Source organism: Homalodisca vitripennis, chromosome 4, assembly GCF_021130785.1.
Source record: "Homalodisca vitripennis isolate AUS2020 chromosome 4, UT_GWSS_2.1, whole genome shotgun sequence".
NCBI classification, from domain to species: Eukaryota; Metazoa; Arthropoda; class Insecta; order Hemiptera; family Cicadellidae; genus Homalodisca; species Homalodisca vitripennis.
Window position 1 is genome coordinate 71210651 of NC_060210.1, and position 16955 is coordinate 71227605.

The following is a 16955-nucleotide window of genomic DNA, read 5'->3' on the forward strand; positions in this document are numbered from 1 at the left end:
TTCGCCGCCATGGGCGCGCGCTTCCCTGATGTTTGCTGTGGGTGTGCGAGCGGCGATGTAACGGTTTCAATTCTTATACAATTATTTTAAAATTTCGGTAAACATGAGGTTGAGTGATAAAGAGGGCTTAAAAACTAAACTTCACCTATTTCATGAAGGATTTTTTATTTAATTTATAATAATACAGGTATTTCTGTCTGCCAGTAAACCATTAATGTTGTTGAATCACAGTAAGTTATGATGTTAGTTATCAGATTCAGATTAATTTTGTTATGACAACCCTTGTAATTATTGATCACAGCCTGTTTCTTCTTTTGTTAACACACTTCATCAATTGTTGTTTCAACTAAATTATTTTTAACTTCAGAAGTTTTATAAAATTACCCTATATGCTTTTGAAATTAAAGAAAAATATACACCTAAAAACGTAAATTTTAAATATTAAATACACAACAAATTAGACAAGAAAATGTGTAAAAAATTGATTTTTGACTCCAGACAAACAATATGTCTTCTATGAAACATAGCCATTTGAAAGGTAACAATCGTTTAGTATACAAACATTGTTTTACAAATACACTCATAGATTTGCATAAGATGGAGCCATTCTAATTCAGTTTGCAGTACCAGAACTTTACAGGTAATTGTGCACCTTGTACTATATCCACAAAGTGGTGTAAATACTGGACACATACCACAGGCTGCTCGGTGACTGGTGCCGGAGTCGCAAACAGGTCCAGTATGGGCTGCGCCGAGGGAGAGCTAACTAGGAATGGGTTGGTTGTTGGAGCTGCGACACTAGTTGGTGACTGCACCTTGGACTGTCACAAACAACCAATTAAAATCTTTTTACAAATTGAAAAATGTATTATGAAATAGTATGTGTAATATGGTAATTAGTTTCTACTTATTGTTTAGTATTCCAAAAATAAAAAAAAATATTGAAACATAAGAGAAAGAAAGGAAGTATAGATAATAATTTAAAATAGATAATACAAATTAAACTAGCTGTAATCTCTGACTGAAAGAGTAGGTCAAGACGGCAATGGTCAGACTGAAAATATTACAAGAGCTTTTCCAAATTCACCAGGAGCTGTCATAAACTTACCCTTTTGGATATTGTGATCCCAGCTTCCATTAGTAGGAATTCAATTCATATTATCTCCAGCGGATGATATCTTACATATAATCTCTAAAGAAGACATACACAATTTTCCTTTGACAAAACCTTTAGGGTAATAATACCTCCAAGGGAAGTTTAGTGCAGGGGAAGTAGACCACTTCCCCCAGCCAGGGCCGGTGACAGGGGGGGGGGGGGGAGGAAAATACACAGGGGCTGGCTGGACTCACAGGGACTCCGGGCGGATAAATATATATATATATATATGCATATATGTTTAAATTAAAAACTTTAAACAGTGCTTAAAATGTACGTTCGTTGTTAAGAATTAAAATGAAAGATTAAGTTCAAATGCTTTAAAGCTGCTCTTTTTATCAAAGCACTTAATGATTAGTTTAGCTTCATTCTAGACGAATTGTAAACACTGAGGGTGGTGGTGCGACTGTGAGAAATTTCCAAGAACCATGGTGCCTGCCTAGCACTGATAGTTCATGTTCTCACGGGGCCCACGCCGCACAGGCACGGAAGTAGTGGCTCACCACCTCTTCCCACCCTCTCTTTCATTGTCAGTTGTGTCAAGTGTATGGTGAACATGTTATGTCCGTTCAGATGGTCCGTCGTTGGCGTGCAATGTTTTTGGAAGGAAGAGAAAATGTTCATGACGATGAGCGTAGTGGCCGACCGGCCAATTCTCGGCAACCTGACGTCATTAATGCTGTACGAGCAGTTATTAACAATGATAAGCGAGTGACTCTCGATGAAATTATGGATAAACTGCCGTCAAGTGTTGAAGTTAGCCGATCATCTGTGCACAATATCATGACAGAAGATCTTCAGCTTGCAAAAGTGTGTGCAAGATGGGTGCCTCGCTTATTGAGCAATGCCCATAAACAACAACGAATGGCTGCTGCCCAGTCTTTCTTGCGATTGTTTGACGATGAAGATGAAAACGTTTTCAGTAGAATAGTCACTGGTGATGAAACATGGATTCATCACTCAACTCCAGAGACCAAACGCCAGAGTATGGTGTGGCAAAAAAAAGGAGAGGCAGCTCCTCAAAAAGCCAAAGTTTTTGAGTCGGCAGGAAAGGTAATGGCTACAGTTTTTTGGGACTGCCGTGGAGTGTTATTGATTGACTATCTTCCTCGTGGCGAAACCATAAATGCAGAAAGGTATTGTGAAGTTCTCACCAGACTTCGGCGGGCAATACAGAATAAACGGCGCGGACTTTTGTCGCGCACGGTTCTGCTTATTCAAGATAATGCCCAACCACACGCTGCTCGTGCAACAATGGAACTTTTGAGGAAATTTAAGTGGGATGTTTTTGGTCATTCTCCATACTCACCAGATCTTGCGCCTAGCGATTTTCATCTGTTTCCGGAGCTGAAAAGACACCTTGGCGGTCGGCGATTTGCCAACAGCGATGACCTTCAAAATGAGGTGGATACTTGGCTTAAAAATTTGGCGGGTGAATTTTGTGATGCTGGAATAAAAAAACTACTTCCTAGATACCAAGAGTGCTTAGAAAGGGATGGTAACTATGTCGAAAAATAAGGTATGATGTAAAAAGTTGAATAAATGTGTTTCAGTTATTTTTTGAGTCTTTTTAACTTTTTCATAATTAATGGAAACTTACTTTTTGGATACCCCTCGTATATGTGTAGATAATGTGAATAAAGTGCTTGATACTCAGGCGCAAATAAAAAAATTGCATTTTATTACAAAAAATCCTAAACTTAATACCCTTTTTTTAAGTCTTCATTTTTAAGCACTAGAGTGTGTAAAGTTACAGATAAATAATACAAATAATAAGTGCCTGCCACGGGTCCAATAATTTGCAATAAGAGGCTATTTTACTGCGTTCAGCTGGTATTTCCCACCAATCTTCATTGATGTGTTGGTTGTTATCGACACTGTCGTTACAAGCCATTATTATTAATCAATGAATTATTCTAGCTGTCTTACAAGTTATTGCCGTTTAAAATGACAATCATACTATTTTGCTGTAGTTAAATTTTACCTAAAATTTCTTTATAAACGCTATTGCCTTTGTAAATATTTCTTGTACTAATTAATTTACTGTATTTCATAAGTAAATTATAAAAATTCATAAGTATGGATTTTTTATGACAGAATTATTAAAAATAGAATCCAAATTACAAAAAAGAAACGAAACCTACTTTTTATAGTTTTTCTATTGCTTTACAGCGAGAACAATGTTATAACTAAAAATGAACACTTACAAACATAAATCTGGAGCTCTAAAACGCAAAAAAAGACAAAAGAAAATTGAAAATGTAAAAAAAAGGATGTGGAAAATTATTTGATGTTGGAATTAAAGTAGACGTAGCCATAGTTAGTTCTAGCAACAACCTTAACACATTCACAGCGAGTGACGAGCATGCTCGCCATGCGAAAATGGCGCGCTGGGCGGTGGACGAGCGAGCTCAGCATACGGCAGCTGCTTTGATATTGCCTCAGTGTGAGCTGAACAGTTGCCTGGGAAGGCTGTAACACTCATAGCGAGATGTGCCTGTTTCGGTGAGTCAGTTGGTGCGATTCGTCGCCGGTTCGCCATTTTCGTTTGTTGTATATGCTTTGCGATATTGTGTGAGTGGATTATAGTGTCTGTTGACTGTGTAAGTGTATGTACTCATAATGGAGGAAGACGATAATGTTATTGATGATAATTTTTCATCTGATGAAGACAATGAGTCGAGTTTGAACAGTTCTAGGGACGGTGAAGGCGGCGTCCTCCACCCCCAGCGGGCCACCCCACCCCAATATGTGTAATTGATGTACTATCTACGTGTCATTAATGTACTATATATGTGTAATTCCCGAGTGTTTGTGCTGAAACCTAGTGCACTGCGAGCATATACAACACGGGGAGCATAATACAATCACCCGTTCCGGACAACGAAGTTTCCGGAATACCTTGGACAACCCTTTCGGCTATCCTGATTCCGTTTTGGGTAAGTAAAAAACAAAAAAAATTCCTGCATTTTCTGTCGCCGGTAATTTTGTCATCCGCAGTGAATGTGTTAATGACCCTGGAGCATAAGAAGTTTCTCATAGTTTTGATGAACACTGAAGAAAGCGAAGATTGTAATAAATGTAATGTGGACAATGGAAAAACAACTGCATATAGCTTTACCTCAGAACCTGATTCTAAATAACGTTTTTTTTTAATATCATGACACTCTAAATGCCATGTCAAATCTGGGACTATCATTACAAATTGAGATTTAGGACTTCTAAACAACAAGGTGGTGACTAATAGTATGTTTGAGACTTCAGTGAAAATGGGCCCACCTGTGATGCCGTCAGACCTGCCTTGTGATGGAAAAAGAGCTTTTCCAAAACAGTTCTTTTTTCAAAAAGACCAAACGGAGAGAGTATTAGAAGAGACTGTCTTTTATGGGGTGATACTGCAGAGTCCTTATTTTGTTTTCCATGTAGGCTTTTTATAACAGTTTTGGGGGCGAAAAACCTGATCCAAATAAGACCATGTTGTTAAGTAATGATGGATGGCGGAACCTGTACGATAAGTTACCATCGCATGAAATAAGCGCTTCCCACAAAAGTAGGTACATCCAATGGAGAGAGTTGGAAAGGAGGCTAAGTGACACATTAAACATCCATTCTCAGCTCGATTTTCAGCAGAGACTTGATTCAAGACACACTTTTAATACTATCCTTTTAATACTTAACATGTCTTCACAACGCCAGGGAAGAGGAAAGGCACCTCAAAGTTTGAGAACCCTTGTTATAAAAGGCTGAAATTTATATATTGCCCATTATATATGAGTCAGAATGCCATATTTGGTTAAGCAATTTACGAGTGGAGCAACAAACCCAGCCGACCACTAGTCATGGCACAGTGAGCTGAAAGGACAACTACCTGGGATTTAATTCAAGATGGTCGAGAGATTAGTAAGGGCCACACTTAGTGACCTTACGAGTGCAAAGGGTCAACATTGTTGTTACAGAGCTACAATCAAATTGGCCACCAGTACAGCTGGCTCTTACCTGAAATTATTTGGACTGTGTATATATATATATATATATATATACGACCCGTATTTGTTATATTGATATCCATTTAACATGATTTTGGATCAGCTGTGGTTTTAGTCCACATACAATACAAATTACAAAAATTGTTCTGATACATAGTTAACATCTATTGTTCTTCTTGTTCATGTACAAATAAAAGGTTACAACCTCCCATTGGAGAGGTACAACCTCTCATTGCACTTAATCCTAAAAATGACGTTTGCACTGTGAACGTCCTTTGTTGTTGTTTGTGGAAACAATGACAGAATGTTCAGGATGGGTAAGATTGGGAGATAGGAGCCACATCTTGTTGATATCTCATGTTACATTCTCCACAGAGAGATAATGGGAACAATCTATCCTGTCACCAAATCAAAAGTAGAGATTAGGTTTGTTCAAACCTTTTCAGCTCACAGTTGGCAGAGCAGACAATATTCCCTCATGTACAGGCAAACTTTAAACACTACCCCAACATTGATCCTCCATGATAAACTAAACCTATCAACTGACCCTTTTTACCCCAGTATCTCGACAAATGCGTTTAGTGACATTGGGTTGCCCAGATGTAAACAACACTTCAGTTTTTTACTATAGCCAATAAAGAGGTTAGCTAACACACTGATATTTTTTTCTTATGTATTTCAATGTAGTGATTGAAATTAAGAGCAACACAGCGATATGTTTAATATTTTCTTTAGAGTATTTTATAATCTTTGAACAGAATTAATTATTATTGTTTATTTATTTTATATGGACAAAATAAATTGTAATCTTATTTATTAAACTTATTATTTTCCCAAATTCATACCTTATAGATGTTCATGGCCGCCTCCTCGTCAGCCAGCGCCTGTTGTCGCAACGACTCCTCCATTCCCTCCGCCTGCTGAGCCGCCGAGCCGAAGGCTGTGCTGGTGGAAGAAAGGGCGGAGACGCCACTCTTAACATCCGTCCGGTGACTGGCACACAACATACATAGCTCTACAGGGATTGGGCTACTCTACAAGTGCACCTAGCTTGGCTACTCACAACAGTGTTATTGCTAGTGTTTGTCTCTCTACTTACCGGTCTCCATATTTCTATGTTTGACAGAATATAACACGTTCACGACTAAGTGGTGATAACTGTGAGTGTGCATGTGCAGAGACGTGTCCACCAATACAATGTTGTGTTTGATTAGTTTAAAAAAATTAAATACTAATTAACCTTGTATATTAGACGTAAAGTAATATTGATATCCAGTTAACATGATCTTGGATCAGCTGTGATTTAGTCCACATACAATACAATTTACGAAAACTGTATTGATGTCTCTATGTACATTGTGGTATTAACCGATTAGTCAAACATAGTTAACACTTATGGTTCTATGTGACTTTTTATATATAGACAATTATTTTAAGAAATAAAGTTTTTTTATTATCCTGGAACTGATATCGTTATAACAACTCAGAATAATACAGACATTTTGACAATTTCATTTATAAGAATTTAATATTTTATAAAAAAAATATTATGAACATTGAACATGTGTTGGTATATATCTTTTTAAACCTCTATCTGTTAAGACGACTAGTAACTAGTTGATTTTATAGTAATCTTTTTAATCAAACATTTGCTACTGAAAATAAGATTTAAGTAGGATAAATATTATATTAGATTTATCAGTATGTTTCTAAGATCAATTTGATTATTTAATAATAATGCGTAATAAGTATGAACTAAAATTATTAAGGTGTAATACAAATGTTGGTTTGCCATGTCTGCTCGCGCATGACAAGAAAACGCGAAATAACGGGATTTTCCCCTATGCTTATGTTGCGAAAAATTTTGTTTAGGAATGAGTTTGGCTACATCATTGCATTCAGAATTTCTTTTCTAAAAAATTATCTGCTTCAAACATGTGTTCATTGACCTTTGAAGCAACCATAGTTCTCAACATTTCTTTAATTTTCACTAGTCGCTAGTATTGTGTTGTTTCTCGTATTATTGTTGTGTTAGTACCAAATGAGATCATACTTATCCTTGTTAAATTAGACATCAAGGGGTATAGATATTTTCAAGGAATAATTACCAGAAGAAAATTAAAGCCTTTGGGAAAGTGAAATGTCTTTGATGTTTTGCATAAAAAAACCTTTTTCTAGGACATTTTATATACTTAGAAAAGTAATAAAAAGGCTTTACTTTTGGATATTTTTGTTTTAATTTTCTATGTATTTACTTATAATGAAAAGCAAAATCCTAAATTGAAATAAAAAAATTAATCCAAGAATCATAATAACAGCAGAACAACACACGAATATTAGCCATCAGCTTGCTAACTGGCGAGTTTTCCATATAATGTATAGCAAGCACTCAATGATATTCAGTATTATAGTTAATATAAATAATAAGTTTAGGAATTGATTTATTTATGTTTAACTCAAACATTTTAAGTGATGATAGAGTAGAGCAACCTGGAAAACCTTTTAGTTAATTAATTAATCTATCAGTTCCAGGATTGAAATGACTGCTTCAAACATTTTTTAAACCAAAATGTTATTTGAAAATTACTTTTTTTATCGAGATATGTTCAAGTAGTTTATTACAGACATTTATTACGTTGAAAAATATAATGAATATGAACATTTATTTATCGTTTATCAAACAAACTAATATTATTTCAAGAATTCGTTTATAGCATTTTAAAATTCAGCAGAGCTTTAGCTTTTCAAAATAGAACAATTTATTTCAACTTTGGAAGGAATTCAAAAAATTATATTTTATCCCATTTTGGATTACAGCTATTATAATAAATCAAATCAAATATTTAAAACTAAAAGGTTCAAAATTAAAGAAAACACAAAAAATACCATGCAAAGAAAATTAATAAATCATATCATTTTTAAATTACCTGAACAAAATATCTTAATTTATTGTGAATGAATTTAAAATAGCTATTTTTTATTGAAGCAGCCTGTAGGAATTGATCTAAAATATTCATTTATTTACTAAACTTAGGGCTGATTCACAGTACAATAATTATATTACTTTAAATTATATAATAAAGAAGTTAAACTTGTATTTTTTGGATTTTTTAAATGTATGTAACCTATCAATGCTGCAGCAATTTTCATATCACATATAAATAGCACTCAACAGTTTGATATCACAAGCATTAGGGCAGAGCCATGCAACCTTTATTATTGGAAATTTCTATTATATTATGTGTTTTATTTTAAAGGGGTGTTATTTTTAAATTCCATAACAGGGTAAAATCATAAAAAACCAACAATTTAAAATAAAGAAGATGACATAACCGAACCACCATTACATTAATATCAGGACCATCAACACAATACTTTCAAAGTAATTCATTCTAAAAAAACTACGTAAAAGGTAAAAATAAAACCAAAATGTAAAACAGCATTGCCTTAAAATGTTAAAGGTAAAAATACATTTAAATGAATAAATGCAATAAACATGTATAAGGAAATTTTTCTAGGTCATCATTATTAATTTCAATATTGCAAACAATACTTCTTAAATACAAAAATAAAACACCACTTAGAAAAAACATAAAAATCAAAGTATGCTATTGTAAAGTAATACAATGTAACAGTCTTTAATTTATGATGAAAATACCTACAAAATGAAAGAGGAATGAAATAAAAATCAAACAGTATTTTGTAGAATATGTTATGGAATTCAGAAAATTGTATAGTATATATATGTTATGATTAAAAATGAATTGTCTCAAACAATGCTGCAGCATAGAAAGGATTGATGTTTTTAACTGTAAACAATAAGGTAGCTAACTGATTTAACAATTACAAATATATTTACTAGGATAAATTCTTATTAAATGACATAAATGCTATAACACAAAGATGTTGGGACATTTTTATCTTGTTTGTCATGCTTTAATTGAACATCTTTTTAAAACAGTTGTCATGCAGGAATACAAACATGCACTAATGCAAACAAACACTGAACCAAGACAACTGTTACTAATTCAATAAATTAATAAATAATAGTTGATAATTAGAAATGTTTTGAGTCTCAAGATCACTCCTATAATCAGTTACACAAGTTTAATGTTAATATCCAAGTTAAATGTAGGCGTGTGTGAATAGTGAAATATTAAGATCTTAAATATTTAAAAAAATAGACAAACTCCTAACAAAAATTACTTAATCAATAAAAATATTTGCTCTCCTGGGGTAGAATTGTTTTTTGTAAAAAATAAAATGAAATTTTTATTTTCTATGAAAATGTGTTTTGAGATTAAAATTTTGGGAGTTAAAATGTATTTCGATTAATTGTGTCTTGAAGTTCTGGCTGAATTCAGCATGCAACAATTATTGGATAGTTGGTTAATAACCAAACATATATTGGATAACAGTGTCACTTGTGAGAGTGAAATCCTTGGATTGAATTGCTAGGCCAGTTACTTCTGTACAAATAAATCGCCCAATTCAGTTAATGACACAGTAGATGGTGATTTAGGTACTTGAAAAAGGGTTTCTTGTGCCCACAGGATATTTTGTTCAGCTGTTGCTAAAGATGTTTAAATGATGTAGTAAGGAACGAAATAAAGTAAACTTTAGAATGAGGATAAGAGATCTGTCTTCCACTTTGTGTCTCAGGTTCTAGAGACATCAATGAATGCTACGGATATTTCCACTTTTTATCAAACCTGGTCACACAAAACCTGCCAAACCTGAAGCTGGTACTAAGAAAAAATAATATTCTGTTTTATATTGTTCTCTTTAGCAGATGATGACACACTGAGAGGAACTATCAATTGATGATCTGATTCCTTTCTCAGTTGTAATACTGCAATGGTTTTAGATGCTAGAAAACTGTGGGTAGTTCACCACTGGATAGAATAGTATTAAAGAAGGCAAGGAGGCACTTCCAAATATAAATATTTGCACAATAAAACTAAGGAAAGATATTATCAATACAGCTAGCTTTCCTGGTTGGAAAATAAGAAACTGCCACATAAAACCCTTCTGGTGTAAAGATTTTGGAAACCTTCCTCTTTACTTGTTCACTTTCTTTAGCTTGTTAGATTTTTTCATAACTTCTCAGGATGTAGCTTATGAGATACTTGATACACTTGGCTGTTTGGGATCCAAGAAGCAGCATTTTTATAGTTTTCCATAAGGATTGAATAGATAGCTGTGTGCTTGAGTCTCAGGTCTTATTTATTCTTGCATTCGTGACTCCAGTCCGATATATTTCCTTCCTAGAACATTGTGGTTTACATGGTTTGGGAGATGACATGGTCTGGTTTGTGTAAAAAACATACTTTTTAATTATAGAAGGAATAAACCTGATAAGTTTTTCAAACCCTGTAGTAAAGTGTTTCCAGTGTGTTCTAAGTTTTCCAATGTTCAGTTTGGCCAAGGAAAAGTTCCTATTAAGCATATGGTAATGCCAACTGATATCAGAATATGACTGTTCTGAGAATGTGGACATGTAACAAGGACTCCCTTCCAACAAGTACTGAGTCTTAGGAATAGTCACAACGGTTGTGAGCTAAATAAAATGTACGTGTGGTTTGGAATAAAAACCAAGAAAAGTTGCTATTTACAGTCCACTTCCACAACTTCAATAAAGAAATTTTTTATTTCATTTTAATTCATATACATTGGCACTGTTGTCACTCTCAGTCAACTAAGACTGCATGTTTATGGCCATGCAAGACACTGATAATGTTGTCAGGAGTCAGGATTAGATACATATCCAAACACAATAGCTAATATTTCAGACATCTATTACAATGTTTGTTTCTAGTACTCCCCTTTTTTCTCAGTCAACTGTAACTGTATGTTTGTGAACATGTAAGACATTGATAATGCTGTCAAGTGTCAGGATTAGATACATATCCAAGCACAAGAGGTAATATTTCAGACATCTATTACAATGTTTGTTTCTAGTACTCCCCTTTTTTCTCAGTCAACTGTAACTGTATGTTTGTGAACATGTAAGACATTGATAATGCTGTCAAGTGTCAGGATTAGATACATATCCAAGCACAAGAGGTAATATTTCAGACATCTATTACAATGTTTGTTTCTAGTACTCCCCTTTTTTCTCAGTCAACTGTAACTGTATGTTTGTGAACATGTAAGACATTGATAATGCTGTCAAGTGTCAGGATTAGATACATATCCAAACACAAGAGGTAATATTTCAGACATCTATTACAATGTTTGTTTCTAGTACTCCCCTTTTTTCTCAGTCAACTGTAACTGTATGTTTGTGAACATGTAAGACATTGATAATGCTGTCAAGTGTCAGGATTAGATACATATCCAAGCACAAGAGGTAATATTTCAGACATCTATTACAATGTTTGTTTCTAGTACTCCCCTTTTTTCTCAGTCAACTGTAACTGTATGTTTGTGAACATGTAAGACATTGATAATGCTGTCAAGTGTCAGGATTAGATACATATCCAAGCACAAGAGGTAATATTTCAGAGATCCATTACAATGTTTGTTTCTGCCTTCTCTCTCTCTCTTCTCAGTCAATTGTCTCACATAAATTTATAATTAATCAGCTGAATTAGAATGACGATTACTTCAAGTAATAAAACAAAAGTGTTTTTTCAATAACGTTTATGAAATTTTAAAATTATTATATTATATATTGCTATATTACATGATACACTGAAATATATAATAAGATTTAAACATATTTAACTTGAGTCAAAATAATAATATATTGCTATTATAATATATTTGTATTAGAATTAATACTCCAAATATTCACACACAATCCTACAATATTTTTTAAAATACATAAAACTATTGGACTACACTAAGAAAATATAATTTTCAACCATTTCCTTGATTTAATAATAAGTTAGACTTTCCTTATTTTTCAATAGTACATGAGTGACATTTTTTCTTAACTTCCGTTTATAAATACACAGCAGTGAGAAAAGTGAAAAACTAAAGTTAAATAGTTATTTTAAAATTTAAAGTACCTTTAAAAAGTGATAAAACACTGATCAAATAATTTATCCTTCAAATTATGCAGCTCATTTATAAAAGAAAGTCAGAAAATGTATCTGTAGGTTATGAAAAGTGGTAAAAAATTAGTTACACAGTTGCTAATCTGTAGCATAAAAGTTATTTTTCTTTATGTGCAATTCCTCAGGCAAAAAAAGCATTTGTTTAGAGCAAAAAATAACTGCACACAATGTAAATGAGCCTAAACTTTTTCATAATGAGCTGTTTGTAAGGGTCTAGGAAACAATTTTTTGTAAATAAAATATTACACTAACCACAAATTACTTTATACGGGAACAAAGAGTATTTTTTAGAGTCATAATTTTATTTTTCACCGCTGTGTATGGTAATAAGCTACTTTCCAATGCACCTGAGATCTGCGAAAGTCATTGTTTCCTTCGTGGCTGTCAGCTGATTTTCCCTCTCCCAAACATTACTTTCCCTATGTAAACATCTCTTTCTCAGTATAGCAACTAAGTTATTTGTTTTGAAAGCCTGTGTTTAAACAGCTGATTGTAACACCAAAGCTAATAATTATAAAAATAGTGTTAAGTTTCCTTATATAAGAATAAATTACTAGACTATGGCATAATATAATATCTTATAGTAATATTTTAAATGATTTTGTATGCCTTTTGCGTCATGATGAAAACTATCTTTCAAATGTATTATTATTTACCAGTCATGTTTTTAAAGTAAGCACAGTTTTGATCAAAAAAACCAGTTCACTTTTAGTAGCAAAATTATTTTTGATACGAGGGTTATTCCAAAAGTAAGGTCCGGTTAAGAAAAAAAACTAAAAAATTTTCCAAAGCAATTGTTTTTATTTACCTTTCTTACATCTTCATCTATTTTTCTACATAATTTCCATACTAATTTAGACATTTTCACATCGTTTAACAAGATTTTGAATGCCTAAGTTGAAGACCATTCCATTGACTGACGTTTAGACTCAGAGGTATGTGAGAAACCCGTCTCATCCCCTGTGACAATATGGTCTAAAAGACTGTCACCTTCCTTATGATATATCACTCCAAAAAAGCAAGAGCAGAAGCCATTTTTTCATTCTTTGGGACTCAGCCTGAGAACCCAACTAGCGCTCAATTTTTGAAAATTCAATTGTTTAGACACAATTCTGTTCACAGTTGTTCCATTCACATTCGGAAAATCCACTTCTAAATCTGAAATAGTGAATCGTCGATCTTTATGAATTGTTTCGTCAAAAAATGGACCAAACCATCTCAAATTACTGGTGGTCTGGCAGAGCGTGGTTCATCATGCACAATTTCCCGTCCTTCATTAAAAGTTCGCACCAACTTGTGCACTTTGTTGCTAGGACCATAAACTTCAGTAATCTGCCGATGAATTTCTGCTGCTGAAATGTATTTGTAGACAAAAACCATATCACTGCCCTTACACACAGCAATTGCAACAACGCTAATGGCGGCACTTGACGTGCAAGGCATGCCGGGAGTCGGCACACGTGTTTCTTTTGTTCTTGGCGCCAAATTCAAATAGCTATTATGAAGTGGAATAACCCTTGTATAAATCCCTGTACCTTTAACTATATTTCAGCATAACTTGCATTAATATTGAGACACATATATCGTACAACCAGCTTTTAAAAATCTTCCTCAAAGAAGTCTGTTGCCTGATTGGACAACCATTGCAGCATAGATGTTTTCCAGTGCTAAAACGGCAGAATTCCAAAACGGTACTTACTTTAGAAACATGTCTCATGTATGAAATTGTTGACTTTTTAAGCAATATAAGCTGTCGTAATAAATAATTCTGTACTGTTCATACTGTCAAGGCAATATAGAAATTGAGAGACAAGTACCTGGCAGACTGGGTGGGTGTGTTGGCAGCAGAACCCTTCTTCCCCTCTAGTGCAGCCAGGTGCTGCTCCAAGGCATCCAACAGACTGCTAGGAGCCTACATTACAATCAATAGTTCACTTTTTCACACTAACAATGTAACATGTAAAATCTGAAAATATTTATAATAGAACAATCCTGAATTACAACTATGAAGTTTACGGGTAGGTTAATGGATCTGGAATTAGAAGTGAATTTTTCTGCCAATAACTCTAAATAGATTGAGCTTATTAAAATTAAATCTTGTAGATTGAACATTTGGTTCAAAAACAGGCTCTTAAATGAGTGTCTTCATAATGGGTTAAGACACTCTGTGTAAACCACAACATTTATAAATATCTTTTAGATTCCTAATTCATCAGGTTTTAAAACTGCAAATACCAACTTCCAATCTGCTGTATTCATTTGTTATGTATTTTTTAACCAATGTGCAAGCTATATTCTAAAATCATTCTAAAGTATTTCATTACTAAAATATTTCTTATGTTTGATATCAATATTAAAAGCATATAATTATGTGGAATAATATACAATAATAATATTGTCTGTGTACACTTAATAATGACTAAGTAATATAATACAGAAACTGCATGTTTACGGTAACGCCATTTGATGTCCATGTCAAAAGTTCATATGTAATTATATACCTACAAAAGTTCATTTGTAAAAATTATGTAAGAAATCTTTATCAACATTTGTTAAAATCACGAAAACATTAAGGTCTGTAAAATAATGTTTTAAAACTCCCTATTATACTAAATGCTTAGTGTCATTTCAGTTTTTAAATAATTAAATAAAAAAGCAAAAACTAAATCTACACTAGTAAATTTCTTCGCAGCATATATATAACTTAAAAATAACAAACAAAATGTAAAATAGGAATAATTATCCACATTTGTATACTTTGTGCGTTATTATTAGAACATTGATTCGATCCTTGATTGGTAGGAAATCTTATAATAAAAAATAATTTATAAGGTTTATGGTAAACTGTCATAAACTTACGACTTTCATACTCAACTTAACATACAATTGTAAAAAAATGTTGAAAAATAAAGTTTTTCATTAATATGGAAAAAAAAACAACACTGAGTCTCTTAACAAGTTAGATGGGTTGATTTTTTTTTTAAGGAGAAGCCGATCTCCTTTTTGCCTTATTCTGCCCGTCCTCATGGGCCACTGGCCTGTGCGAGGATCTTATCAAACAGAATAAGGGGAAGAATCGATACAGTACAAGGTACTGATAAAAAGTGCAACGGTCACAGACAGGATCTGAACCTGTGCTATCTCTAACTCAGACTCAAAGTCCAGCGTCTTAGACCACTCGGCCATCGACACTCCCAACATGTTGATGTACTCAACTTCTATACCGATTGATGTTGCAGTATCAATATGCTCAGCACTATTGGCACAGATTATTGAGAGATTGAGGCAGTTCAAATTTGGAGACAGTTTACACTCCTATCTGTTTATAATATTTTTGTAAGAAACTCTACAGTAAAAATACCACATCCTACTACAATAAGTCGAAACACTTACCATATTGATTAAATCAGTTACGGTAAATGTGTTTTTTCACATTTTACTATATGCAAATTACAGCACAAATTTATTTTCAAAGACAATTTCTTAGAACAATATTACTTATTATTTCTAATCCGTGATACATTATAGGACAAACTGAAAGGTAGGTTTCATGTTTCAAAAACAAAAATGTAACATTTATAGTTCAATTCGAGAGAATTTAATGAAAGAAACAGTAAAATAAATCCCATCAAGACAACAACAGTTTAGTACAGAAGAAGCTGAGTAATATTTGTTCTTAAACATATCTGTGGGAATTTTACACAACTTTTTATGTCTGGTCAGTTATATTTTGCCTGCTTCGATACAATTACAGATATATTTGTATTAATTTGTAAGAATATCAGTGTTACAATGAATTGAATACACATAAGTTAATTATTATTAACATGTTAACTATTACAGCTAGTAGTCTCATTATTATGTCTCAGATGAAGTAAATGTGCTGCAACCCATATTTTATCATTAATGTTGTAATTTATGATACTAACTCTGATGAATGAAGAACTTTGACAAATAAAAAAGTACTTGTGTAAAAATAAAGAATTCTTAGTAATTAATTATAAAGACTGTCACCTTAGTGAGATCTGGGATCTCTCCCTTATCAATTCCTACATTTTCTGCAACCTTGAGGAACTCGCCCACTCTGTCCATACGGATCAAAAACTTCTTGTACAGATCCAGTGCTTCTCGACACTGCTTCTTGTTCATATCAAAATATTTTTCTGAAAAATAAATTTAACCGTTACGTTTGTTATGTAACATATTATTATCCTATTAGCGATTTTTCTGTTATTGTAGTTTTTATTCAATTAATTATACCATCTTCAGGCCTGAAGGCCGGAAATGAAAGCATTGACTTTTAAAAACTATGGAGACTCATCCCAATAAAAATATTCACACACACACACACACACACACACACACACACACACACACACACACGCGCACACATGTATACGCATGCAAACAGGCAGGCAGAAACTAAATTTGATTCTAATGCAAAAACTAAAGTTAAATTTTAGTCAAGGATATTTCATATGATGATAAATATTTGTTTGTACCAATATCAGACATAAACACTGTCATACCAAGTAGATTGATGATGCTGTCATTGTACCCGGCGAACAGACGGATAAGGTCACGGAAGAGCAGCATGAATGCCATGTTGATGACGCCATTGGTGAGGTCCTGCGCCGTACAGTCGAACTCCAGCAGAGCATCCAGCTGGGCCTGCAGTGCTGGCAGTGTCTTCAGCAACTTTTCTGCGTTCATTGTGCGCAGCACCCCATCCTCCTTCCTGTGTACAAA

General features: G+C 33.5%; 1 protein-coding gene across 8 annotated transcripts in view; it reads right to left on the reverse strand.

Moving 5' to 3' along the window:
* The window catches only part of LOC124359502 (phosphatidylinositol-binding clathrin assembly protein LAP), a 121717-nt gene that overhangs the window by 45129 nt on the left and 59633 nt on the right, over window positions 1-16955 (reverse strand). For all 8 annotated transcript variants that reach the window (XM_046812287.1, XM_046812290.1, XM_046812285.1 and 5 more), the window contains 5 exons: window positions 16736-16944; window positions 16221-16369; window positions 14024-14118; window positions 5988-6135; window positions 696-821 (listed from right to left, as the gene is read on the reverse strand). In XM_046812287.1, the coding sequence (XP_046668243.1) occupies window positions 696-821; window positions 5988-6135; window positions 14024-14118; window positions 16221-16369; window positions 16736-16944 (727 nt within the window). The remainder of the gene's footprint in view (window positions 1-695; window positions 822-5987; window positions 6136-14023; window positions 14119-16220; window positions 16370-16735; window positions 16945-16955) is intronic.